This window comes from Diceros bicornis, chromosome 19 (assembly GCF_020826845.1).
Source record: "Diceros bicornis minor isolate mBicDic1 chromosome 19, mDicBic1.mat.cur, whole genome shotgun sequence".
Classification (NCBI taxonomy): Eukaryota; Metazoa; Chordata; class Mammalia; order Perissodactyla; family Rhinocerotidae; genus Diceros; species Diceros bicornis.
In genome coordinates, this window is record NC_080758.1 from 33,978,689 (window position 1) to 34,005,621 (window position 26,933).

Consider the following 26,933-nt stretch of genomic DNA (forward strand, 5'->3'; position numbering starts at 1 on the left):
GGATTTCAGGTCGGGGCCTGAGATGGCTCCTGTCCTCTCCCCGCCACGTCAGCCTCGCGGTCATCCCTCCCTCCTCGTTCCTCTCCACCCCTCCCCGTGGACCTTCGCTCCCGACTACTGGAGGAGAGACGCGGCGCCGTGCACCCGTCCCTACCGGAGGCCCACGCAGCCTAACGGCACGCGCCTCCGGCTGCAAGCCCAGCTGCGACGGTGTCGCAAAAGCGGCGCAAAGGCTTAACGTCCTTGGCGGCTCCAGGCCACCTGTATAAGCTGAGCATGCCGGGGTTTGAAAACTAACATGCAGGCCGCCGACGTTTTTCGATATAGTGGGAGCTCGATGGAGGAGCGACTCGCCGGTGCCCCGGGCTGCTGAGCTCTCGCCGCCTGCGTGCCCGCAGGGCCATGCTGGCTTCGCGCGTGGCGCGCGGCTCGTGGGGGGCCCTGCGCAGCGCCGCCTGGGAGCCGGGGGCGCGGCCGGGCAAGGGGCGAGCTCGCGGGGCCCTCTTGCCGCTTGCGCCCAGCTGCCTGGGCTGCCTGGCGGGGCGCTGGTGGCTGCGCCCGGCCGCACTCGGCCTGCGGCTGCCTGGGGTCGGCCCGCGCGGCCACTGCTCGGGCGCGGAGAAGGCGGCCCCCAGGCCCGCGGCCGGAGACGCTGCCGCCGCCGAGGCTGGGGACGGGCCCGGGAGCGCCGCCAGCCTGGTAGGTACCAAGGAGGAGAGGAGGGGCAAGCCTGGGTCGGGGTCGCCGGCCCCGCGGGGCTTGGTCCTGGACGCGAGTAACGTGCTCTGGCCTGTCCGGGTCGGACGCTTCCGCTTCAGAACTTTAAAACCCTTCCCTGGAGAGAAGTTACAGCCAGGTTATTCGGTCGGGATGAATTTGAGGGGTACCAACGGGGTCCACCTTCAGTCTCGGTTATCGAGTTAGAATCCCTTCCCCCCTTCTATTCGCACCCTTTGTTGGACCGGCCTCTGGATATTGCACTGGAAAAAATGCCGTCACTTGCCTTATTAAAAGCCTATTTTTAATCTGCTGAAGCGAGTCCCCAGTGTTTAGGGCAAGTCTGTGGGAACCTTCAGAAAGGTATATAGACCTTTTTGTTTGCTTGTGCAGGTTTGGTTCACTATCATTCGTCCTTTGGTAATCTTACATATTATAGAATGAAGGATAATTAAATAAGTCGTAATTCAAAGATCCTTTAACCTCTAATTATAGAAAAAGATTAAAATTCTCTTCTGGAGGGAAATATTTGTACACTTACCTGTTGAAATACTGCCTAAGCAGAAGACACCCAGAGCACGAGTGTGAGAGGGCTTTTGATGTCATGTTAGCAAGACTCATGCAATTATTACATCTTCAATTGTTATGTCTTCAGTGGGCCCCTGTACTGCTTTCATCAGTTGTACAGCATGGGTTGAGGTGGCCACATCCTGGCAGGGGTCTCAGCTCCTGATAGCTAAAGCATGTTGAAGTTTTAATGCTGGATGCTTTGAGGTTGCCGTATCCTGGCTGAAATCCTTCCCAGAACGGCAGTAGTTGGTCGAGTATGCCACAGGTTATCTGGTTGGGTAATCTGAGATTAGCTCTCTTACTTTTAATTTAGAAACTCTTACAAATTTAATGATTAGAAATTAATGAGGTACTTTGTTTTAGCTGAAATATTTAAGTGGAGCTAAAAAGAACCCCCTTTCACTGTTCCAACAACCTTGAGTCCTGTTTATTAATTCACCAAATGAAATGATCTGGCTGTTTGCAATTTTGTCTTTAATTTTCCTATAGAACATCTCTGAGATTAATTTTGGGAGTCTTTATTCTGACCTTTTGCTTTGTTATTCTTTTTCCTCAATCGTAAACTATCTTTTTTTCCCCCTTCTGAGTTGCTGTGACCTTGGATCAGTATTTGACTTATTCTGTACCAGTGTGGTCAACAGACTTATCTTTTTTCTCTGGACTCGGAAACACTCTGACCTTTGAACTTGAATTTGGAATCTGTTTCAAGAATGTTTCCATTTAATTATATAATGTCTACTGTCAATAAAAGGTCCTTGAGTAGAAGTTTGTGTTGCTTCTTTTTTGGTGATTGTTTCCCGGAGAATTTGAAGTTTTTGTGTAGCTTTCAATGACAGTGTTCTGCCACCTAACCCCAATAACCCCATTATCCCTCCCAGCTGAGGTGAACATTTCTTGCCAGGTTCCGTTTATAAAAAAAGTTAGTATCTTTAGAGAACTGCCTTTTCTTATAGGATGGTTCAAGGAATTTTGAAAGATGTCTTTAGAAATGGAAACTCACTTTTTTTAAAAATCAGAATTAAGGTTCAGGCAAATTGGTTACTGATTAAGAAAGTAGGGTTAGTCTTGTGAGGAGATAGTTCCATGGGGTAGAATTGGCAGCTTGACTCTGGAGAAAAATCCAGGCTTTAGGGAAAGACATTTTCTTGGTATTATTTCTGTACCCCATTGTGCAGGGTATCCTAGGTCTGCTAGGCTGAGGCTTTTTATCTTTATTTCTTAAGGATCTCAATCCCTATTCCTAGCTCCATTTTCTTCCAGCAATTTTCCAATTTAGTGATGAGGTTATGAAATTAATTTTTTTTTCCCTCTTCATTTGTATCTCCACATGCTCTGGATAGCATTTAGCATTCTTTGATAGGTATGTGTAGAGGAGTGAGGGAGGTTATTTGCGATAAATGTTTCAAGCCGAAATGCCGGGGGTTGATAATTTGGCTCTTTTCTGACACTTTCTAGACTGTTTGTCTACTTGAAATATAAGATCTTCCTGAAGTTTCACTTTTAAAAGCAGAGTGTTGTTAAGTTTTGAATTTTAATGATGAAGTCATTTATTAGAGGCTTGACCTATCTGGTAGATAATACATGTTTGTTCCTTCTTTCTTTAGGAAGAAAACCAACTCTATATAGCAGACACTTTAGTCTGTGTTTGGGTACATGACATATCTTCATCTTCTATATTCTTGACAGTTTTAGAGCTGTGTCTGTAAAAAAAAAAAAAAGGGGGATTTAAAAACTCAATTTAAAGTACTAAATTTAAAGTTTATGTAGCTTTTGATCTTTAAGTTGATGGCAGCATAGTTTTCTAATGTGTATAGTTATTTAAGGTGTGAATTTATAGTATTTAATTTAAATTTTGTTGTCTTTGTGTTTCAGTATGAAAACCCATGGACAATCCCAAATATGTTGTCAATGACGAGAATTGGCTTGGCCCCAGTTTTGGGCTATTTGATTATTGAAGAGGATTTTAATATTGCACTAGGAGTTTTTGCTTTAGCTGGGCTAACTGATTTGGTAAGTTGTAAATGCACTCCTCTTGTTTTACTCCCCTTCCAAATCCCAGGGTCTCTACTACACTGAAATAGCACGGCCTTAGTCTGCTTTTCCTTGGAAGGAAATCCCCAAGATAAATTTGACCTAGTACTTTGTGTAAGGACTTGTCTTTAGCATCTATATGGGACTCTATTATATTTTATATGACCTAAGGAAGGAAGTGAAGGTTATAGGGAAGCATAGGAGAGGGAGCTTTTTACTCTTGGTTTTTAACTTCTTTTTAAAAGAAAAACCCTTAGAAATTCCCAAAGAGCTAAGTATTTGCTTTAGGGATAGAAATAAAGGAGAGAAGCTATGAGACTATTTTTCTATTTATTGTGGTGGAAACTCTCTGATCTGCAACTACAGTTGGTTTTACTGGTGGAGAGGGAAAACAGTGGGCCGATGTTGTGACCAGGGAGCTTGTAGAGGCTGGAGCTCTGCTCAGGTTTATGCTGCCTGAGGCCTTAGGCACCCCACAGGTTTGGTTCCTGATCCCTGCGCCACACCCCTCTGCCCACTCAGCAGAAGATCTTGCTCTGGGCCAGGCATTAGGCATCTTTCTTGTACTCCCCCAGCAGATGGACAAACAAGAAAAGAGGTCCTTGACACCACTGTGTCAGTTTTGGGGGAGGGAAGGATTTATCTGGGTTATCTCAAATTAGAACTTGGAAAATAATTTTATAACAGAAGGCTACGTTGTGTGTTAAATAGGCTTTTTTGTGGACTGACCAGTGATCATCATATATGACATTATTTGTATTTATTACCCACCTTGTTTCATAAGAGATTTGAAATGGCTTATAAAACTACATGTCCTACAAAAACACAGTTGAAGGAAGTGGGGAAAAGTAGAGAAAAAATTTTAAATCAGGGCAAAGTTAGCATGAAGAAATAGATACAGTATATTCTTGTACAGGCCTGGTCTGAGATCCATGTGAGCACCCAGATGGGCAAAATGATTTGGTGCCCCTTCAAACTGATTTGTGTTTGAAAAACATTGCTTGATATTTATTTAGTGAGGATAAAGAGAAACTAATTTTCTATTAATAAACATTGTATAGCATCTTTCTTTGTAATGTCAGCTATTCCCTTTGAGGTCCACAGAAAAAAAATTCCGCCTGTCCAGTAGCACTGGTGAGCAATATAGAAGTACTGAAGATTTTGCAGGATAAACAAAGGAGGGCATTTGCATTGCTATATGGCATTTCCAAATATGCATCAAAAATACGCTTTTAGAGAAACGTCTCTTTTTCCAGAGTTTAGCTCCTATTTGTCACCACTTTTCCCCATTCTCACAGTTTCTCTCCTTTTCTTTTGTCCCTGCTTTTATGTCTGAAGGCCACAGGCCTCCACTCATTATTAATATGGCCTCCAACTCTGTCAAAGACCATTCTACTGATAATGGAAATTTTTTTTCCCAACGTAATGGACAAGATCTTTTTCAGTTACTGGATTTGCTTTTGCTTTTTTTTGTTTGTTTTTAGGTTTTTTTAAGCTTATACATGAGATTGCAATATTCAATTGCAGTGAATGAGAAAGGCCTTATTTACATTTTTCTAAATATATGTATATATAAGGCAATGTGTGTGGAAACCTGTGTTACCTGGCATCATATTTCACCTTTACTCCATGGAGGTTTTGATGCCTCTAGATTGGCTGCAGGGCAGATGGCTGGACTCATGTAGGGTTTAGGTGAGGGATTTATGTTGTCTATGGGAAATAGGTTATAGGAAGGCAAGAGTGGAAGCAGAGAGGCTGGTTAGGATGTTTATAGTTACCTAGGGGAGTGGTGATGATAGCTTGGACAAGGGTGGGAGTTTGGAGTTGAAGAGAAGTGAATGGGTTTGAGATATGTTTTGAAGATAGAGTCGATATGTTGATGGATTGCATGGTGTGGTGAGAGAAAGAGGAGTTAAATATGTCTGGTAGGCTGTTACTTTTGTTTTCTTTTCAACAACCAGGTGCATGAAGGTAAATCTTCTGTGATGGGCAACACTCAGAGTAGGACAGGGTTTGTGGAAAAACACCAAGAGTTGCTATGCCTGTCCACATGGAGGTATCAATTGGGTAGTTGAATATAGTAGTTTGGAGTTGGAGGAAGTCATGGTTAGAGACAGATTTGAGAGTTATCAGCATATAGATGGTCGAGTCTGGATGAAATCGTCTAGGCTGTGATGGAAGAAGAAAAGGGGTCAGAGAAATGAGCAATAAGTGGAGAGTGTACAAGAAGCCAGTAAAGGACACTGAGAAGGAACAGCTGGTGAGAAAGGAAGAAAATTAGGCAATAAGGTGTCACAGAAGTTAAGTGAAGTGGGCCGGCTCCGTGGCTTGGCGGTTAAGTGCACGTGCTCTGATGCTGGCGGCCCGGGTTCGGATCCCGGGCGCGCCCCGAGGCACCACTTCTCCGTCCAACCCGAGGCCGAGTCCCACGTACAACAACTGGAAGGATGTGAACCTATGACATGCAACTATCTACTGGGGCTTTGGGGGGAAAAAAATGAATAAATAAAATCTTTAAAAAAAAAAAAAAGTTAAGTGAAGAAATTGCTTCAATTGTGTTGATGTCAAGTAAGCTAAAAATGTAGAATTCATTGGTGACCTTTATGAGCACCATCTCTAGAGGAGCGGGGACAATCAGATTGGGCTGGTGAGCAAGTGCGAGGTGGTAATGACAATCGATATTGCTTTGAGGAAGTTTTGCTTTGTAGAGCAATAGGGAAATAGCGTCAAGGAAGGGTAGTTTTAAAAGCTATATACACTGGGGAAGTTTTTGTCATTAATTAACTGATCAATTAGTTAAATGACTGGGTAGAATGGAAGAGATTGATGATGCAGGAGAGATGGAGAAGGAGAGGCAAATCAGAGAAGGTGAGGGCCTGGGATCAGGGATCAGGGAAGGCAGAGAGAGGATGTGAATGGATGCGGGTAGGTGATGGATTTGGAGGTGGGAACATGAGGGGGTCTGACACTTTGTTTCTGTTTTTCAAGGAAAATACAGACACGATCATGAGCTAGAGTGAGAGGCTTTGGGAGGAATGGAGTAGGTTTGAGGTGAGAGCAGACAGTGTGAAAAGAGAAGGTAAAACAGGCAGGTATAGGATTGCCAGGCAGTATTGAGTACCCATGGGAGATTCGTGGTCATGGATTTGAAGTGAGACTAGTCAGCACGTTTTGGTGTTTTTCTTGAGCAATGTTCAGCTGCTTGTGTGCAGGCCTAGAGTACATGGATAGTTGTGTGTAAGCTGGGTGGAGGGAGAGTGAAGCAAGGGAGTTAGAGATGTTTGCAAAAGAGTAATGATGTTGATGACCTTGGAATCTAATGTGGGTAGAGGAACAGTGAGGATGAGAGGATGATGATGGTGAAAAACTGGGAGATTAAGTTCCCTGAGATCAAAAACTGAACTGAAACCTGAATCTTCCAAGGCCCCAACTCCCGGTTCTAGGCACTTTCTGTTAGACATTGTTGCCTCTAGTATGCTTAAGAAGAAAATAGTTTCCTTCAATTGTGGTAGTAATAGCTAGTAACGGCTTCTGTTGAGGATTTACTAAGTGCTGAGTGCTGAACAAGTATTAATCACATTATGTGCTGAAGACAAACAACCCTTTGAGGTAGGTAATATTATCTCTGTTTTACAGGTGAGGCAACTGAGGCTTAGAGAGGCCAAATAAGAGGCCAAATAACTTGCCCAAGGTCACACAGTTAGTAAGTGGCTGAGGCAGGTCTTGAACTAGTTATGTTCTGCTGCAAAGAGCAATTTCTTAACCGTTGTCCTGTACTATGCTGTCTCCTCTAACTCACTGGAGTACTTGAGATATGGAGGACTTATTTATTCTTTAAAATGTACTGTGTTAAATTACATCTAAATTAATTTAATCTTTTTCCTTGGAAATAGGACTAGAAAATTCAAACATTTGTTGAAGCTTGAAGTTAAATAAAATGAGTAAAAGCCAGGTAGAGACTTGGAAAACCAGAAAATATCTGTCTTGTCTAATGGGGATAGACAATACTTGGTTTCAATCCATTTTGTGGCACCAGGGTGGTCAGATCTTTTCATTTCTCAAGTGAGGCTAGAGATCTGGAATTTTGTGGTAAGACTTTGAATATTTAAATATTGGCAACTAATTTATATTTTTAAAAGCTCTGGGCAGGTCAAACAAAAGCAGCCTGTAGGCCCCATTTGGCCCACTGGCAAACAGGTATGACCTCTGCTTTAAAATATAACTTGTGGGCTGGCCCCGTGGCTTAGCGGTTGAGTTCGCGCGCTCCGCTACTGGCGGCCCAGGGTTCGGATCCCGGGCGCGCACCAACGCACCGCTTCTCCGGCCATGCTGAGGCCGCGTCCTGCATACAGCAACTAGAAGGATGTGCAACTATGACATACAACTATCTACTGAGGCTTTGGGGAGAAAAAAAAAAGGAGGAGGATTGGCAATAGATGTTAGCTCAGAGCTGGTCTTCCTCAGCCAAAAGAGGAGGATTAGCACGGATGTTAGCTCAGGGCTGATCTTCCTCACACAAAAAAAAATAAATAAAATACAATAAAATAAAATAAAATATAATTTGTTTCCAAGAATAGTGAAAAATAATTTGCATATCAAAAATTTTAAGTTGGCCAAGTACAGAGGATTGAGTTTTTATTCAAATACAGTCAAACATGGAACTAACAGTGGCACTAAACAAAACAAAAAGGGAGTTGGATCATATTATAGAAAAACTTAGGGAGTTGGATCATATTATAGAAAAGTAGGTAGGAGTGAAGTTAGAGAGTTTCACAGTTAAAGGCTAGTCCTTGCAAGTAAAGGCAGCTGTAGTGAACTAGCCCACGCTCAAAAGGGGGGGCTCCTAGTCCATGCTCTGTCAGTCATGCTTGCCGTGAGTTTTATTTGGGTTCTTTACATCTCTAAATTTGTGACTGGGTTCATCCTGCAAAGGGGCATTGTGAAAACATTGAGAAATACCAGAAGACTTTGAGAAAGAAAAGTACTGTAGAAAAGTTATTTTCAGACCAGTTGATAATTTGAAAGCTAAACGTATACCAGGGAAAGAATGAGAAGTTTTGGGGTAAGAAACAGAAGAGGTTTTATTAACATTTTGTGAAAGTATAGTTGTTATTCTGGTATCTCTTAACCTTCAAGATATCTACTCTGTACCTATTATGACATTTATTAAAAAAAAAACTTCTATTTTCAGTTGGATGGATTTATTGCTCGAAACTGGGCCAGTCAAAAATCAGCTTTGGGAAGTGCTCTTGATCCACTTGCTGATAAAATACTTATCAGTATCTTATATATTAGCTTGACCTATGCAGATCTTATTCCAGGTAAGAATGCCGTCATGCATACTTTTAAGTAGCGTAGGGAAGAGTGACATTGGTCAGCTTAGGATTTCTCTTGATTGAGAGATAAATTTTTGTTCCAAAAATATATTTTTCAACTTTAAACTGTTTCCCCCCTAATTTTGAACTATTCAGCTATTTTGCTTGTCAAGCTATTTGTTTTACTTTAGAATTTATGTCCTTGTTATATTAGTAGAAGCCGTTGTTTTTTTAGTAAGATTATTTAAAGTTAAAATTAAGCAAATATTATTTCACAGTGCCAATTCATATTAGTCTAGAATCTTTTGAAACTGTATTATATATTCTTAGTGCCTTTAAAGCAATTTAAAGTTTTCCTATTATTTATCAAGTACAATTTAATCATAATAAATGAGAGCTTTGAAATCCTGAAGATATCTATAAAATTTCACATTATTATTATTACTTAGACATTGTTATGCAATTTCAAATCGTACATATAGTTTGTATATTATGTGAATACTTTTTCTAACAAAATTTTATGATCTCGTGCTTTGTATTTTGCATGTACTTTTCTGGTTGTTCATTTTCTACTTAGCTGTATTTCTCACTTTTTCTCCCTCAGTTTAGATAAACTTTTTATTTTCAAGAGTTAGAAATATAGAGTCGGAGAACAAAGAAGCTGCCACGTGGTCTTTCAGTAGCGTGTTATTATTGACATTTGATAGGAAGAAGTGTAGTGGTGTTTCAGTCTAGTATAGTGTCCTCAATCTAGAGATTCTTTTTCTCCTCTATCTTTAGGCTTTTAAATTCCCATACCAAATTAAAAAATGAATTGGATTAATGTTTATATTTATGTGTTTGAAAGTCAGAATTGTGGGGAAAAAAGAACGTAAGCAGCATTCGGTTGACGTTATTCAAAAATCAAATGATTGTGTGTGCGCCAGTGCGCAGTTGCATGCCTCCAATTTTTCAGGGCTATATTTTGTGTTTTGTTGTATTTTACAAAGGTTGGCCAGGTATTTCCCTGTTGAACATAGAAATTGTTTCCAGGTTCTGGTATTATGAGATTATGTTGCTGTGAGCTTTACCTAAATATTGGTGTAAGTTGCTTTCCAAGCTGAGACTTCCCTCCATTATCATTCTGGGAATTGGCATTTTCTCTTAATGTGTTGGGTCTGTTTTTCCAGGCTCCCGTGGCTTCCTTGTTAAGGTCTTCCTTTTGGTGGAGTGCAGCCTCCACTTGTTTCCTGTGTAAGGATGCAGCATGGCAGCCAAAATTTTAGAGGTCTACAATGTCTTTATTCTAAAGGCATCTAAAGTGTCTTGCTTCTACCCTCCATACTTGACTAAGATTTGAACTGTGCATAATTTTCAGTTGCAGGTTATTTCTACTTAGAATTTTGAAGGCTCTGTTCTGTAGGCTTACAGATTCCATCTTGCTGTTGAGAAGTCTCATGCCATTCTGATACCTTTTCCTTTATATGTAGTTATGTTTTGTATTGGAAAGCTTTTAAGGTTTTTTTTTTTTTTTCCACATTATTCCTAGTTGATGTTTTAAAAAAGTTCTCTCTTAAAAATTTATTTTCTGCTTCTGTGGATACTCAGTTATCCCAGCACTTTTTATTGAAAAATCTGTATTTTCCAGACTCATTGCAATGTCCGTATATACATGGGTCCATTTCTGAGTTGTCTAATTTTTCCCCGTTGTTGTGTTTGTCTGCACGAGTACCATTCTTTTTTTGTGTGTGTGTGAGGAAGATCAGCCCTGAGCTAACATCCATGCCAATCCTCCTCTTTTTGCTGAGGAAGACTGGCCCTGGGCTAACGTCCATGCCCATCTTCCTCTACTTTATATGGGACACTGCCACAGCATGGCCTGACAAGCGGTGCATCGGTGTGCGCCCGGGATCCGAACCTGTGAACCCCGGACCGCCGAAGCAGAGTGCGCGCACTTAACTGCTATGCCACCGGGCCGGCCGCCGGTTTGCTGATGTTTTCTTGAAGATTTCATATCTATATTTATGAGATTGGCCTGGAATTTTTTTCTCCAAATATCCTTGTTAGGTTTTAGTATCAAGTTTATACTAATCTCATAAAATGATTTAGGGAGTCTACTCCTGCCCCCCCCCACTTTGGGGGAGATTTTTTTTTTTCCCTTGAATTGTCTTGCCAGAGGTTTGTCAGTTTTATGATCTTTTCAAAGAACCAACTTTGGCCTTTGTCAGACTTCTCCAACTTCTTTGGGTTTTCTTTGCTGTTCTTTTTCTAAATTCTTTAGATCAGTTCTGTCTAGTAGAAATATAATAAGAGCCATATATGAAATTTAAAATTTTCTAATAGCTATATTAAAAAGAAACATAAGAATAATTTTAATAACATAATTTATTTAACCCACTACATCAGAAATGTCATTTCAATATGTAATCAATAAAAAATTATTAATGAGATTTTGTTTCATACTATGCTTTTGAAAAGCAGTGTGTAGTTTGCTATTACAGCACCTCTCAATTCAGACCAGCCACGTTTCAAGTGCTTTTTCTTCACATGTTAACTAGTGGCTGTTGTATTGAACAGTGCAACTATAGATGGATGCTATTTAGCTCATTTCTTTTCAGCTTTTCTAAAGTTTGCATTTAAGACTATACATTTTCTTCGAAGTATCCCCTTCACTGCATCTCATATGTTGATATTAGTACTTTTGTCATTATTGAGTTCAAAATATCCTATTTCCGTTATGATTTTTTTCTTTGACCTAGGAGGATAAGAAAAATGTATTTCTTAATTTGTGGGATATTTCTAGGTATCTTTTTGTTATTGATTTCTGGCATTATTACCTTGTATTCAGAGAATATGCTCTGTTTTTAGCCCTTCAGCCCAGTATACAGTCAAATTTTATTAATATTTTATGCATGCTTCAAATGAATGTGTATTCTGTAGTCATTGGGTATGATGTTCTGTATGTGTCCATTTGGTCAAGTTTTTAATCCTAATGTTTAAATCTGTTTCTTTACAGACTTCTTTTTGCCCTTTGGTCTGCTTGTTCTGTCAGTTACTGAGAGAGTATGTTAACGTTTCCTACTGTGTATCTATTTTTCTGTTATTTTTCTTTGTAATTCTGATTTTTGCTTGTGTCTTTTGAAGTCATGCTATTAAGTGCATATAAATTAGAATTGTGTCTTTTTGGTGAATTAAATGTTTTATTATGAAGTGACTCTCTATATCTCTAGTAATAATTTTGAACTTAAAGTGTCTTTTGTTGAGTATTACACTGGCTACACTAGCTTACTTTTGGTCAGTGTTTGCATGATAGATAACTCTTTTACTTTCAACTTGTCCATATCTTTATCTCTTGTAAACAACACATAGATGGATGGATTGTCTTTATTTTATCTAGCCTAAAAATATTTTATATTTCAACTGAATCATTTAATCCATTAACATTTGCTGTGATTACTAATATTTGTGTAGCAGTCTTCCATTTTATTTTATGTTTTATTTGACCCACATGTTCTGTCCTACTTTTGTATGTTTTTTTTTTTTTCCTGAGGAAGATCAGCCCTGAGCTAACATCCATGCCAATCTTCTTCTTTTTTTGCTGAGGAAGACTGGCCCTGGGCTAACAACATCTGTGCCCATCTTCCTCCACTTTATATGGGACGCTGCCACAGCATGGCCTGACAAGCAGTGCATCGGTGTGCGACCGGGATCTGAACCCAGGCCGCCAGCAGCGGAGCACGCACACTTAACCACTACGCCATGGGGCTGGCCCCCCGGCCCCTGTATTTTTTATCATTATATTTGTTTTCCCTGTACCAGTTTGAAAGTTTTACACTCTGTTTCCATTTAGTTTTTCTCAAAATGATAACTTTCATCCTTATCAAAGCTTAATGTTAACAACTCTATACACGTTCTGGGCACTGGAAGGGCCTTAGAATACTTTAACTCCATTTATTCCTTTCTCAACTTAGGTTATTGTTGTCATACTTGAGTTTTATATATTTCTTAAACCCACATGATATTATTGTTTAGAAAGTCAATATTCATTTAGATTTATCTTCATATTTACTTTTTTCTGGTTTATATCGTTTGTTGTATTTCAGACCTTCCATCTGGAATTGTTATTGTTTTGTCTAAAGTATATCTTCAGAAATTCTTTTAGGGGCCGGCCCCGTGGCGTAGCGGTTAAGTGCTTGTGCTCTGCTGCTGGCGGCCCGAGTTCGGATCCCGGGCGCGCACCAATGCACCGCTTGTCAGGACATGCTGTGGTGGCATCCCATATGAAGTGGAGGAAGATGAGCGTGGATGTTAGCTCAGGGCCGGTCTTCCTTGGCAAAAAGAGGAGGATTGGCATAGATGTTAGCTCAGGGCTGATCTTCCTCACCAAAAAAAAAAAAAAAAAAAAAGAAATTCTTTTAATCAGGTCTACTGTGGCACATTTTTGTTTTTCTGAAAATATTTTTATTTACCTTTATTTTTTTGTGAGAACATTTCATTTCTACTTGCAGCAAATTTCAATTCTACAATACAGTGTTAGCAACTATATAGTCACTATGTTTTACATTAGATCGTGAACCCTTATTCATCTTAAAATTGAAAGTTTGTACCCTTTTACCAACCTCTCCCTATTTGCCCCACCCTCCAGCCTCTAGCAAGCACATTTTTACTCTCTATTTCTATGAGTTTGACTTTTTTTTAGATTCCACATATAGGTGATACCATGTAGTATTTGTTTTCCTCTTTCTGATTTTACCTTTATTCTTGAAGGATATTTTTGTTGAGTATAGAATTCTGGGTTGGTAGTTATTTTCTTTCAGCACATTTACAGTATCATTTAATTGTCTTCTCATTTCCATTGTCAGTAATAAGAAATCTGCTGCTAATCCATTTTGTTTTGAAGGCAATCTTTTTTCTTTTTCTTTTTTTTTTTTTTGTGAGGAAGATCAGCCCTGAGCTAACATCCATGCTAATCCTCCTCTTTTTGCTAAGGAAGACTGACTCTGAGCTAACATCTATTGCCAATCCTCCTCCTTTTTTTTCCCCAAAGCCCCAGTAGATAGTCGTACATCATAGTTGCACATCCTTCTAGTTGCTGTATGTGGGACGCGACCTCAGCATGGCTGGAGAAGCAGTGTGTCGGTGTGCACCTGGGATCTGAACCTGGGCCGCCAGTAGCGGAGTGCGCGCACTTAACCACTAAGCCACGGGGCCGGCCCGAAGGCAATCTTTTTTCTTTTGGTGCTTTTAGTATTTCCTTTGTCTTTGGTTTTTCACAGCTTCACAATAATATTTCTTGGTATGAGTTTCTTTTTTATTCATCCTGCTTGGGATTTGTTGGACTTTTTAATCTGTGGATTGATTTCTTTAATCAGTTCTGATTAAAATTGAGTCACGATCTTCAGGTATTGCTGTTGCCTATGTTTCTCCTCTTCTTTTGGGATTGTAGCGTTCCTACGTTAGACTTTCTCACTGTATCCTCTAAGTGTGTTAGCCTCTTCTCTGTATGTTACCTCATCTTATCTTTCTGGGCTCCATTCTGGTGATTACTAATGAGCTTACTCTTTCATTTCAATAATTCTCTCTGCAGCTATGCCAAATTCATTTAATTCTTAACTTCTATTGTATTTTTCACTTAGAGAATTTCTATTTTATTCTTCAGACTTACTAAATCATCTTTTATAGTTTTCAGTTTCCTGTTGGAATTTTCAGTCTTGTTTTTTGTATCCCTTTGAACATGGCTTAGTTGTTTAATAGACTCTGATTATTCCAAAATCTTATATCTTTTAATGGTCTCTTTCGTTTGTCTGTTGTTTGTATTGATTCTTATTCATGGTATCGTGTGTCTTTGGTTAGTTTTGACTGTTTAGACGTTGTATTAATATTTGAAAACTAATTTGGAGGAATATTTTGATGCTTAGGATGATGACATCACTCTCTAGAGAAAATTTTTTGTTCAATGCTGCCAGGTGCCTAAGAATGCTAACAGTTTGGGACCGTGTACGCTGCCAGATGATGGGACATTCTTGTAAGGCCTAGTTTACTTTGGGCCATCTCCTCTTCCAACCCTATGGTTCAGATCCCAGCTCAAAGCTGGGAGGTGATTAGGGCTCTGGGCTTTGACTCCTGTCCCTTCACCCCCATGAGGCTGCCAACAGCTCCATTTAGCTTAGTGGCTACTTTTTAGGATCAGGGATAGTGGCTTTGAGTGTCTACGCTTATTTTTCTGAGTTATCACTCTTTAACAGATATTAGCTTTTTGTTTTCAAGATTTTCTTTTTTTTCTTTTTGTGAGGAAGATCAGCCCTGAGCTAACATCCATGCCAATCCTCCTCTTTTTGCTGAGGAAGACTGGCTCTGGGCTAACATCCGTGCCCATCTTCCTCCACTTTATATGGGACACCGCCACAGCGTGGCCTGACAAATGGTGCCTCAGCGCGCACCCGGGATCTGAACCTGGGCCGCCAGCAGCAGAGTGTGTGCACTTAAGCGCTACGCCACGGGGCCGGCCCCCTCAAGGTTTTTTTAAATGTTTTTCTTTAGTTGTCTTAGCAGGAGGATTGTTCTGAATTACTAGTCAGATATTAATGGAAGCTGAACCGCAGGATCTTTTCATTATCCTTGTAGTTCTGAAATTTCATAATGGTATATGCTCTAGATCCTACTAGAATTTGTTGTGAGGCTTTCTTTCATTGTGCTGGGTATTAAGTAGGCCCCTTCAGTCTGAAAATTCATGCTTCAATTCTGAAAATTATGTCTGATAACTTTCTACGTTTTCTTCATTCTTTTCTTTCTGAAATTCTTAATCAGAATTGAGCTTCATGGATTGACTCTCTTCTTTTCTCTATTTTATTTTGTTAACTCTGTCTTTTTGTTCTCTTTCTGGGAGATTTTCCCAACTTTGTCATTTGCCCATCCTACTGACATTTTTATTACTATCATTTTTAATTTTCAAGAGCTCTTCTTGTATTCATGTTCTTTTTAGAAAACACACCTTTCCTTATTTCATAGATGAGTATCATCATTCAGGGTGTCTTCTATCTATCTATCTATCTGTTTATATATATTTTCCCCCCGTGGGGTATTTTTATTGAAATCATGTTATTTATATGTTAAATTTTAAGAAGTTCCTTTTTTTTTTTTTTTTTTTTTTTTTGTTGAGGAGGATTGTCCCTGAGCTAACATCTGTTGCCAATCTTCCTCTTTTTGCTTGAGGAAGATTGTCCCTGAGCTAACATCTGTGCCAGTCTTCCTCTATTTTGTATGTGGGACACTGCCATAGCATGGCTAGATGAGCGGTGTGTAGGTCTGCGCCCAGAATCCAAACCTGAGAATCCTGGGCCACTGAAGCGGAGCATGCGAACTTAACCACTATGCCACCGGGCCAGCCCCAAGAAGTTCCTTTTTTAATAGCTTTATTTTTATACCATAAAAATCACCCATTTTATGTGTACATTTCAATGATGTTTAGTGAATTTACAGAGTTGTACTGCCATCGCTACCGTCCCGTTTTAGAACATTTCCATCACCCAAGAAGAGTCCCTGTGCCCATTTGCACTCACTCCCTGTTCCTACTCCCAGACCCAGGCAGCCACTAACCTGCTTTCTGTCTCTCAATTTTCCTTCTCTGGACATTTCATATAAATGGAATCATACTATATATATATATATATATATATATATATATATATATATATATATATATATAAAGGATTTTTTTTTAACCTCTATACTACATCTTTTTCTTTTGAATTCCAATTTTTTTCTATTTGTTTTTGTCTCTCCTTCATGATGTAGACCTTACTAAAATGTCTGGTGATCCTTGGCTGCTCACTTACATTTTAGTTACGCATAAAATGTTAATTGGTGCTCTCTGGTTATTAGTGGAATTTGTTGGGTTTTGTGCTTCCCTCGAGGGTGAATAGGCAGGGACCAGGCGTGGCCCTGAATTCTCAGTACCTTTAGGTCTATTCTGTAGATAAGAGCTCTCCATCTGCTCCTTAGGGATTGCAGAGGCCTTGCCACCAGTGTTTTGGGAGCTAAGCTGTGGGAGGAGGCTGGGGGCTCTCAATGTTCAGTATGTTGACCTTCTTCACTTGATCCCACTGAACCCCAATGACCCCTAGGTTTAGAGATTTACATGTAGAACGAGGGTTGGCAAACTTTTTCTGTGAAGGCCCAGGTAGTAAATGCGGGCCATGTGGTCTTTATTGCAGTTACTCAACTCTGCTATTACTGTAGTGTGAAGACAGCCATAGAAAATATGTAAATGAATATGGCTATGTTCCAATAAAACTTTGCTTATGGGCACCAGAAATTGAATTTTATATAATTTTCATGTATCGTGAAATAGTACTCTTTTGATTTTTTTCCCCCCTAACAATTTTACAATGTACAAATCACCCTTAGCTGCAGGGAGCCACAGCCCTGGTGTAGAGACTTAGCAGAATGGTGTTAGGGAGGGCTTGGTGGACAGGGATCTAACTGCTCTTTCTGTGGACTTTCTGGGTTTTTGTGGTGCGAGTTGGTCTACTGTGAGCATCCCTTTCTGAAGGACTTGGGTTTCAGCTCTCCCCACTCTGTTGAGGTAGTTATTACTAATCAGCTTCAGTTAAAACTTTAAGATTTGTCTCCTTTACCCATTCTCTTTGTGACTTTATGTCCTTTCATTCCTTTACTGTCATTTTAGAAGGGTTTTAGAGAGAGATGCATATATGCAGTCTTGCATCTTCTTGTTTTTATACTGCATTTTTGTAAAAGTTCCATCCACCTTGATTTGAATAGCCTCGTTTCTTCAAGAGTAAGAAATTTGGTTTCTTTCTCAGTTGGAATAATAAATAATTCTGATCATCTTCTTGCTCTTTCTGTGGGAGGGGAAAGAAGGATGAAAACAAATTCTTTGATTTGTTACATTTACAAAAGTGTATGATGTGAATCTAAGTTAATTGCTACTTGCTTATGTACATTTGTTCTGCCACATTTATCAAATAGTGATTCCTTTCCATATCATTATGTTATTGGTTTATTATATAGCAAATACTGATTGCTAGTTAAGTCAATTTCTAGAATAATCATTCTGTTGTTAAATTTATTTTCATGGGACCAGCCCCATGGCATAGTGGTTAAGTGTGCACACTCTGCTGCTGGCGGCCCAGGTTCGGATCCCTGGCGCGCACCGACGCACTGCTTGTCAGGCCATGCTGTGGCGGCGTCCCACATAAAGTGGAGGAAGATGGGCACGGATGTTAGCTCAGGGCCAGTCTTCCTCAGCAAAAAGAGGAGGATTGGCATGGATGTTAGCTCAGGGCTGATCTTCCTCACAAAAACAACAAAAAAAATTATTTTCAATGCAATAACCCATGATATTGATAGTGACCACTTTTAATATGTAAAAGTGACTTGATTTTATTATTTTCCTTTAACGCTCATAAAGTTTGCCTGTGATGTACCTCCTTGTTGGAGACATTAACTGTATTTCATACAGAGTTAGCAAGTAGGGAAGAACACCTTGGAACTATCCCCGACACTTTTACACCCTTTTACTCCCACTAACACACTATCATACTCTGATAGGCAAAATGAAAGCTGTCTTAGTCCTGGAAGAAAAGGGAAGGGAAGGCCAAGAGAGAAAGCAGGAGCAGTTAGAAGATTCGAAAGCTAGGGAACTGGATAAAATTGCCCAAAGAACCAGACTAAGAGCCTGTATATATACTGTCAGTTGGCAGAGGCCTTAGAGAGCACGTGGTGCAGCAGGGTCCCAGCCTGGCTGTGCATGTGAATCCCTGAGGGAGCTTTTGTCTGTGCTTTTACCACCGGCCTGTTACAGGTGGTAAACTAAGTCCAGAGACGCTGATTGCTAATCAGCCCATTAGGCAGAGCCTAATGCACTGCCCCAAGCATAGGCTGTGAATTCCATAGACCTAGGTTCCATTCCTGGCTGTACAGTCACATGCCACATAATGACATTTTGGTCAGTGACAGACTGCATATACAACAGTGGTCCCCTAAGACTAGTACCATATATCCTAGGTATTGTAGGCAATACCAAATACACTGATGTTCACACAATGACAAAGTCACCTAATGACGCATTTCTCAGAACATATCCCTGTTGTTAATCGAGGAATGACTGTACTACTTACTAATGGTGACCTTGGCCAAGTTATATAATCTGCCTGAGGCTTTTTTACCATATTTTTAAAATGAGGATAATGATGGTCCATATTTCATGGAGTTGGTATATGGATTAAATGACATAATATGTATGAAATGCTTAAAACAATGCCAGATGCTCAATAAATGGTAATTTTGGTAGTTAATAGAACTAGAACCCAAGTCTTTGCCGTGTGTTGAACTGCCTCATCTCCTCTTCTGCAGAAACCTCTTATTTAGGATTAAATTGTATCCTTTTTTCCCTTCGGTGATGAAATACAATAACAGGTCTTTATTTTCATCTAAAGTCGTGTTTAGGACGTTTACTATATGTAATTTGCATGAGTTTTAAAATCTGATTGTTATTAGATTTTGCCAGCTAATGATTACTATAGAAAAGTTTGTTTTACAGGCACAAAAATCCTCCTGAAAATCATGGCTTCCTTGTTTTGGTACTTGGCTCATATAGCCATGCCTTCTGTGTGCTCCAAATGCCGTGACTTGCATGGATAAGCATTTTCTCTTTGGAAGAGTCTTGTCATCGAGGACTAGGCCAAGAATCAACACATGCCTCGCCCAGCAGAGATTTAAATTTTAAATATGTAATTAATTAGTGAGATTGTTCTTAAATTGCAGAACCAGTAGAATGTCAAAACTGTAGAGGGGGCCAGCTCCATGGCGTAGCGATTAAGTGCGCACCCTCCGCTGCTGGCGGCACGGGTTCGGATCCCAGGCGTGCACCAATGCACTGGTTGTCAAGCCATGCTGTGGCGGCATCCCACATAAAGTGGAGGAAGATGGGCACAGATTTTAGCTCAGGGCCAGTCTTCCTCAGCAAAAAGAGGAGGATTGGCAGATGTTAGCTCAGGGCTGATCTTCCTCACACAAAAAAAAAAAAACTGCAGAGGACCATAAGCATAACCTCAGTGTGAACCCAGTGTTCAGGATTTTTTTCCTTTTTTAAAAAAAGTAATTTTTTTAAATAAAAATGATATATGTTATGGTTAAAACTTCCTACAGTACAGAAGGATGTTAGTGAATCAAGACCTCTGCCCTCCCATTCTCATTCAAAAGAGAGTAGGAGTTCCTTGGGTATCCATCTAAAATATCCTTCTGCTGGCTCTGGGGCCATGCTGTAGAATCTTAGGAATAATGAGAAAACTATCAAAAAGTTGAATTCATATTTAATTAGGATTCATTGAATGAATGGGGCACGAGAAAAAATAGCAATTGCCTGGGTAGGAACTGGCCAGACAAGAATGAAGATATTTTGTTTCTCCACAAGTGGTTCATACAGCAAATTTTACTGTTCATAAGATAGTCTAGAATGCAGAAGCAAACAGTCAAAGCTCCTGAGATGAAGTCCTGACATCCTTTCTAGCCTCTTTACCGTCTCATTCCATGTGATTATAGGATGCATGGTGATCTCTTTTCCAAACACACAAAGCTCAGAAGTAACAAAGAGATAATGGGTGCTGAGTAGAGCTGACACTGATAACTGCAGCTTTAAAACATACACAAGAAAAAAAAAATAGAAAAAGAGGCAAGAGGATCAACATTCTGAAAGGCAGCCATAGAGTTTAAAAGCCATAGTCTGTTTTTCACTTTGTTTTGAGGGCAGGTTAAAGAAGAACATGAAAATCAGTGGTTCACTATAAGGATCCTAAACTATCAGCAATTGTTTATTATAAAATTTTTACTTATGTGAAACACCAGTTTATGGTAAGGCTGAATGAGGCTTCATTGTATGCATAATATCTTAGTAATTTTCAAAATCCCAATCAAATTACTTTATATTTGATTTTCAGTTCCACTTACTTATATGATAATTTCAAGAGATGTAATGTTGATTGCTGCTGTTTTTTATGTCAGATATCGAACTCTTCCAACACCGGTGAGTTTGTTTCAAAAAAATATATTTTTACTATTACTTATAACTTAAGGCAAAAAAAAAAATCACGATTGTATACTGAGTTTCACTTTATGGGAATAATTTATGGCAATTTTTTTTGATCCATTAACCAAGGATGAAAAAAAACTCAGATATAACTATCATCTTGCTGTTTGAATCACCCGTCAAGGTAGTTTTCCAGTGAACGTATTAATAGTCAATTTTAAAAAGCCATGTTTTTGTTTTAAGTCAAAATCTTTTCAGTTGATACCACATAAAATTTAGACTAGCTAGCCCTGTCCCTAGGAGCAAACTCTGTTAGGAGTGTTTTGCATAACCAAGCCCCCTTTCCTGTCTAATTTAGCCTCTGCTATGGATTAAGTAGAACTGGGTTTTAAAATCACAGTTGTATGAGCATGGAATGGTTTGTCTGCATATTTGTTCATTGGTTCTACAAATATTTGAGCACATAAGCATAGCATATGCTCATCTTTTGGTTCACAACACAGGGAAAATAGGAATATTTTATTCATTTTCTTTTTTAGTCTATAAAAGAAAACAGTGATAAGGGAGATTTATTGAGTTTACTTAGTAAAAAGATATAGTCAGGCAGACTTTATGATAGTTATTGTTAGAATTTTATAGGAATTGAGAAATAAATATTTAAATTTTAAAAATCTATTTTCAGTAACCTGTGTATGACTTATAAAGAATGTAAATACTGCTCATTTAGGATAATAAAAGAAGATGCAGATAAAGGGCTCATCTAGCATAGAGCCAGGCATGTGGTAAACACTCTGTAACTGTTACATATAATAACAAAATGTTTGTTTTAAACTTGAAGAATAAATTGAATAAACTTTATCTTTTTTGTCCTCTGCCAGCGAACACTTTCTAAGTATTTCAATCCTTGCTATGCCACTGCGAGGTTAAAACCAACCTTCATCAGCAAGGTAAGAGACACACAACATTCTTTTAAGTTATTCCCTTGTGAATATTTATTATAATGAATATAAATCTCAGTCTGGAACAGCTGAAAATGAGACAGATTTAAATGCATTGACTATAGGGGACAGAGAGTGGGGTCATTAACCAAATTCTTTTGTCCTCTGAGCTCTTTGGATCTTTAGTATATGTGTCATGTTTTCTGTTCGTGGTCTGAGAATTTCAGTCTCTGAATGAACTTTTAGGGCCACCATTTAGGGAAGGTAGAGGGAGTGGAAATGTAATTGCATCTTGATTGAGATACCAGGAGATTATGAAGATTCCTTTCTGGTTTCACTACCCCCCTCCCTGTGGTGAAAACACTGTGTAATAAGGTCCTTTTATTTTTTTATTTTTTATTTTTTTTGTGAGGAGGATCAGCCCTGAGCTAACATCTGCCAATCCTCCTCTTTTTGCTGAGGAAGACTGGCCCTGGGCTAACATCCGTGCCCATCTCCCTCTACTTTATATGGGATGCCACCACAGCATGGCTTGACAAGCAGTGCATAGCTGCGAGCCCTGGATCCGAACCGGCAAACCCTGGGCCGCCACAGCGGAGCACGCGCACTTAACCGCTTGCGCTACCTGGCCGGCCCCAAGGTCCTTTTATTTTTAAGATCAACTGTTACATGGAAGGGGATAGGAGAAAGTTTTATTCACTGATAAACAACTGCTACTCTTAGTTGTCCATCCTGTTTTCCTGAGCCCTCTTCACACGGAAGATGTATGCCGATCTTTGCAGGCCCAGAGGATACTACTAATGCCTCCCGAGGCACATTGTTTTTTCTAGTAGCCTTGATAAGTTTGCTCCAGTCATTCTTTCGCCCCATCCCTTGTGACAGAGGTTTAACAGGTTAGGGATACTGATCACCTTTAGGGCAGAGGGGTGATTACTTTTATACCAGAGACTCCCTGGGGTGGACTTTTCCCTACATAGATGGGAGTTTTTTGATTCAAGAGACTTATATTTGTATCAAGTACAGCGATTTGAGTGTAGCACTACATAGAAAGTGGCTTAAAGAGGTGCAGGGACAAATGCCTTACATCCTTGGTCTTGCAAGAAGTTCTCCAGACAATTTTTATTATTTATTTATTTATTTATTTATTTTTGTGAGGAAGATCAGCCCTGAGCTAACATCCATGCTAATCCTCCTCTTTTTGCTGAGGAGGACCAGCCCTGAGCTAACATCTATTGCCAATCCTCCTACTTTTTTTTTTTTCACCCAAAGCCCCAGTAGATAGTTGTATGTCGTAGTTGCACATCCTTCTAGTTGCTGTACGTGGGACGCCGCCTCAGTATGGCCGGAGAAGCGGTGCGTCGGTGTGCGCCTGGGATCCGAACCCAGGCCGCCGGCAGCGGAGCGTGTGCACTTAACCGTTAAGCCACGGGGCTGGCCCTTATTATTTGTTTTTAAAACAAAGTGGAATCCTTGTAATTTGGCTGCAGAATGGATGATAGAACATAGGTGCTTCTCTAGGCACAGCACCTACTGATTCATACTTCACCCACTCTTCCCCAGACCACTTATAACGAGGAGAGGGAGTCTCCGGTGTCTTTCTGGTTCTATTTTTCCTTTTCTCCTCCATGCTGTCTTTTGGGGTAGGGAAACCTACTCATGTCCTCCAGAGAGCCTCTCTCAGGGAGATGAATGCATTTCAATTTTCTAACCTCATAGATTTGACAGGTAGGCAGGTAAAGGGAACACTGAATGAAGTGCCGGGAAATCTGGGTTCTAGATTTGGATCTGTAACCTGCTATGACTGCAGACAAGTCACTTAACTCATTGCCTTTTACCTGTGAAGAGGTAGCTTAATTATTTCCATATTCACAAGACTGTTTTAATGGGCAACTGAAAAAAAGGCACAGAACTCAGCAGCATTATTGAATTGCTATGGAAATTCAAGATAGCAGTATTTTCTGACAGTTGCCCTTCCCCTCACTCTAAAGGGCAGCTGTGTGCACAGATGGGTCAGTTAGTGAAGTTCTCTCTCTTTTGTGAATGCCAGCTTCTTTGGCAAGGATATTACAACATGAAGCCTGCTGGGGTTATGTTGTGTTAAACTGTGATGGGTTATGCCTTTGTCTCATGAGCTTGAAACAGGATCTGGTTGGCACTGTTCATTTGTGGCTTCTTTTTTTTAGGTGAACACAGCAGTCCAGTTAATCTTGGTGGCAGCTTCTTTGGCAGCTCCAGTTTTCAATTATGCTGACAGCATTTATCTTCAGATACTGTGGTAAGCTAAATTTAGAATTACTTTCTGAGAATGTCAACTGAATGGCTTATTGTGACAGTTGTAGAATTACTTTGTTCTTATAGTGTTTATTGAGCACCGACTGTGTAAAGCTGAGGGCTATATTTTATGATTGATACCATTCTGAAGAAGCTTACTATCACCTGTGGAATGTAGAAGTTATATTATAGGAGCTTTCACGCAAGTTAAAAGGGATGAGAGGTACACATAATTTGTTGGGGTTTCATAGGAGCGAAAGGTACTTCCAGGTAGGAAGAAGAGGGAAAGCTTCAGGGAGGAAGTGGCATTTTGAGCTGAGGTCTAGGTGGATTTTATACAGGGAGACTGAGGGGAGACCATTCAGCTGAAGGACAGACCCTGAGCAAAGTCAGAGGGCTAGGAAAGTGAGTAAGGGAAAGTGCATCCAGCCTAGTGAAAGGGGCATAGTGAGAGAGAAACTTGGAGAAGGGACTTTGAATTTTATTTTATTATGCTTATTTATAGCTTGAAAATGTGTCTAGTTCAAACTTTCACAGTCCAAATGTGCCCCACTGATCTTGAAGCACTGTATTTTAGTACACTTTAAACTCGATAATTAAAACCTCCTTTCTTGATGTAGTCTGAGCCAGAAAATGGTTGTTAACCAAAGTCAGTTAAGCTAAAGAAGCTTTAAAAATGATACACATGCTAAACATTTCATTTTCTAAATTATATAAGTGTACATTTATTCTGATTTGTCCTACGTCTTCTGATATACATAGGACCAATGATTTTTCTTTGAGTATAGGCCCATCAGTGGGAGTTTTTTCTTTCTTGGATAGACTGACTACATCATGTCCATAATACAACCTCTCTGATTTTCAATTTCTGCTTCTTTTTAAGTGATAGAAGAATTAAGACATTTACGAAGCAATCTGAGTATAGAAACTTTCTAGATTTTTAACATTTTTTCTCATATTTAACAATTATATTGCCTACTTACTTTGACACCATTTTTTAGCAACTCACCTTGTTATCAAGTCTTTCCAAAGCATCCAACTTTGTTCTCAGAAATAGCAACTCTTGGGCCGGCCCCGTGGCTTAGTGGTTAAGTGTGCGCACTCCGCTACTGGCAGGCCAGGTTCGGATCCCGGGCGCACACCGACACAGCGCTTCTCCGGCCATGCTGAGGTGGCGTCCCACATACAGCAACTAGAAGGATGTGCAACTATGACATACAACTATCTACTGGGGCTTTGGGGAAAAAAAAAGGAGGAGGATTGGCAATAGATGTTAGCTCAGGGCCAGTCTTCTTCAGCAAAAAGAGGAGGATTAGCATGGATGTTAGCTCAGGGCTGATCTTCCTCACAAAAAAAGAAAAAAAGAAATAGCAGCTCTTCCTACATGTATATTTCATTGGTTTATGTATGAATTTAGAATATGAAACTGGCATACACAGGTTTGGGATCAAACAAAAGTAGAGTCTTGATGATCCTACACCTCACCTGGTGAAGGAGCCGTGTATGGGTGCCTAAAAAGTAAGCTGTTAGCTGCAAGCATTCAGCAAGCCATGAGCATCACTTGTGTAATTTCAAAGAGAGTCTGTTTAATCTGGTAATTCACTTAAGGAAAAATCAGTAAAGAAAGCTGAAATTTATTTAAAATGACTCAGATATTAGAATTCTCAAAATCTGTAGGAAATAGTCTGACACTCTGAGCAGCATGGAGCAGCAGAGAGAGCACGTGCTCTAGAGTTCACACCACGCCGGGCTTCAACATGGTTCTGTGGCCGTGAGGAATGGCCAAGAGTAGGCTGTTGTGAAAATGAAGTGAGAACATTAGACACCTAGTGTAATATCTGGGTGAAAATGACAATTGCTAGTAGTGTTATTCTTTGGGGCTCATTAACTAGATTAATTCTGTTTGACATTACTAATTCAAATAGAGTCTTAAAGAAAAGCAGTGTATTTAGTTTCTTTTGGTTAAAAAAATTTACACCTCATTGCCTTTTTTACTTTTTAAATAACTCTTTTCAATATATTATTTATTATTCTCACAGTTACTCTTTTTCAGACTAAATTTTATTTCTTTCCTTCCATAAAAGGTGTTTTACAGCTTTTACCACAGCTGCATCAGCTTACAGTTATTATCATTATGGTCGGAAAACTGTTCAGGTGATAAAAGGCAAATGAAAGCCATCTATCATTGTTAGCAAGGAAGCAGTATCCATCATGGCGGCAGGCCAGTGGAAATCGACAGGAGTTTCCCTGTTTTGGTGTTCAACTTGACAAAGGACTTGTCAGAACAAACCATGTTGTCAAAAATTGAAGTAATGTGCATTGAAAATAAGCTTGATCATGGGCATATGCAGAATTTCCAGTGTATTTTTAAATATAAATAAAAGTATAATTTAGAATTTTTTATCTTAGGTTTCTTAATTAATTTATAAGGTACCAATTATTCCAATTATTGTCTGTCATTTTTTAATGTTTTTTAAGAAAATAGTCCAGCGCATGGAAACTGAAGAGTTGTCACTTCTCTTTAATAGAATTTAGATTGCTCACAAAGCACTAGGGAATTTCCTGAGTTTAAATATTTATCCTACACAACTTGGCTACACAATTTTATGTTTGATTTTTAGATCTGTGTACACATTAACAGTTCATGTGGTTAATACTTGATCATTTAGGATAATGACAATAAAGATAGCTTAGTTGTGGATGAAGTAAAAACTTGTCAAGAGATTTAAAATACAGTAAGTTTTGAAAATAATAAATAAGATCAAAATAGAAGGTACTGAAGTTCGTGTTCAGGAGTCTTCCAACCTCTCAGGTGCCTAATTGTTTACGTATCAGGATAACAAGTAACAATGGTAGTTGGGACATGAAAACATGTCCGTTAGCCTCCGCCATCCAAGAGGCAGTGAGTTACATCATGCCTTCCCACTGTATTTCTAACATAGCAATGTTTGTATGATATTGGATGTTATGTAAATAACACGGAACTGTATATTTTTCAAAGGTTTTTTTAAACTTCGGAAAATCTTTTGTTAAGATGTTAAAGGAATAAAAGAGCTGGAAAAAATA

At 39.5% G+C, this 26,933-nt stretch overlaps 1 protein-coding gene across 1 annotated transcript; it reads left to right on the forward strand.

Moving 5' to 3' along the window:
- The first annotated feature begins 206 nt into the window (after positions 1-206).
- Positions 207-26,933, forward strand: CRLS1 (cardiolipin synthase 1). The gene is made up of 7 exons (XM_058563183.1): positions 207-699; positions 3,160-3,297; positions 8,510-8,639; positions 20,570-20,655; positions 21,537-21,605; positions 23,780-23,871; positions 25,952-26,933. Exons 1-7 carry the CDS (start codon positions 403-405, stop codon positions 26,037-26,039), a joined length of 900 nt encoding a protein of 299 aa, XP_058419166.1. The 5' UTR covers positions 207-402; the 3' UTR covers positions 26,040-26,933.

What these genes read in the sequence shown, in the direction of transcription:
- CRLS1 (XM_058563183.1), top strand. Translation starts at nt 403, where the DNA reads ATGCTGGCTTCGCGCGTGGCGCGCGGCTCGTGGGGGGCCCTGCGCAGC. An exon ending in CTATGCAGATCTTATTCCAG is followed by an intron (nt 8,640 to 20,569) that starts GTAAGAATGCCG and finishes TTTGATTTTCAG; the next exon opens with TTCCACTTACTTATATGATA. An exon ending in ATCGAACTCTTCCAACACCG is followed by an intron (nt 20,656 to 21,536) that starts GTGAGTTTGTTT and finishes GTCCTCTGCCAG; the next exon opens with CGAACACTTTCTAAGTATTT.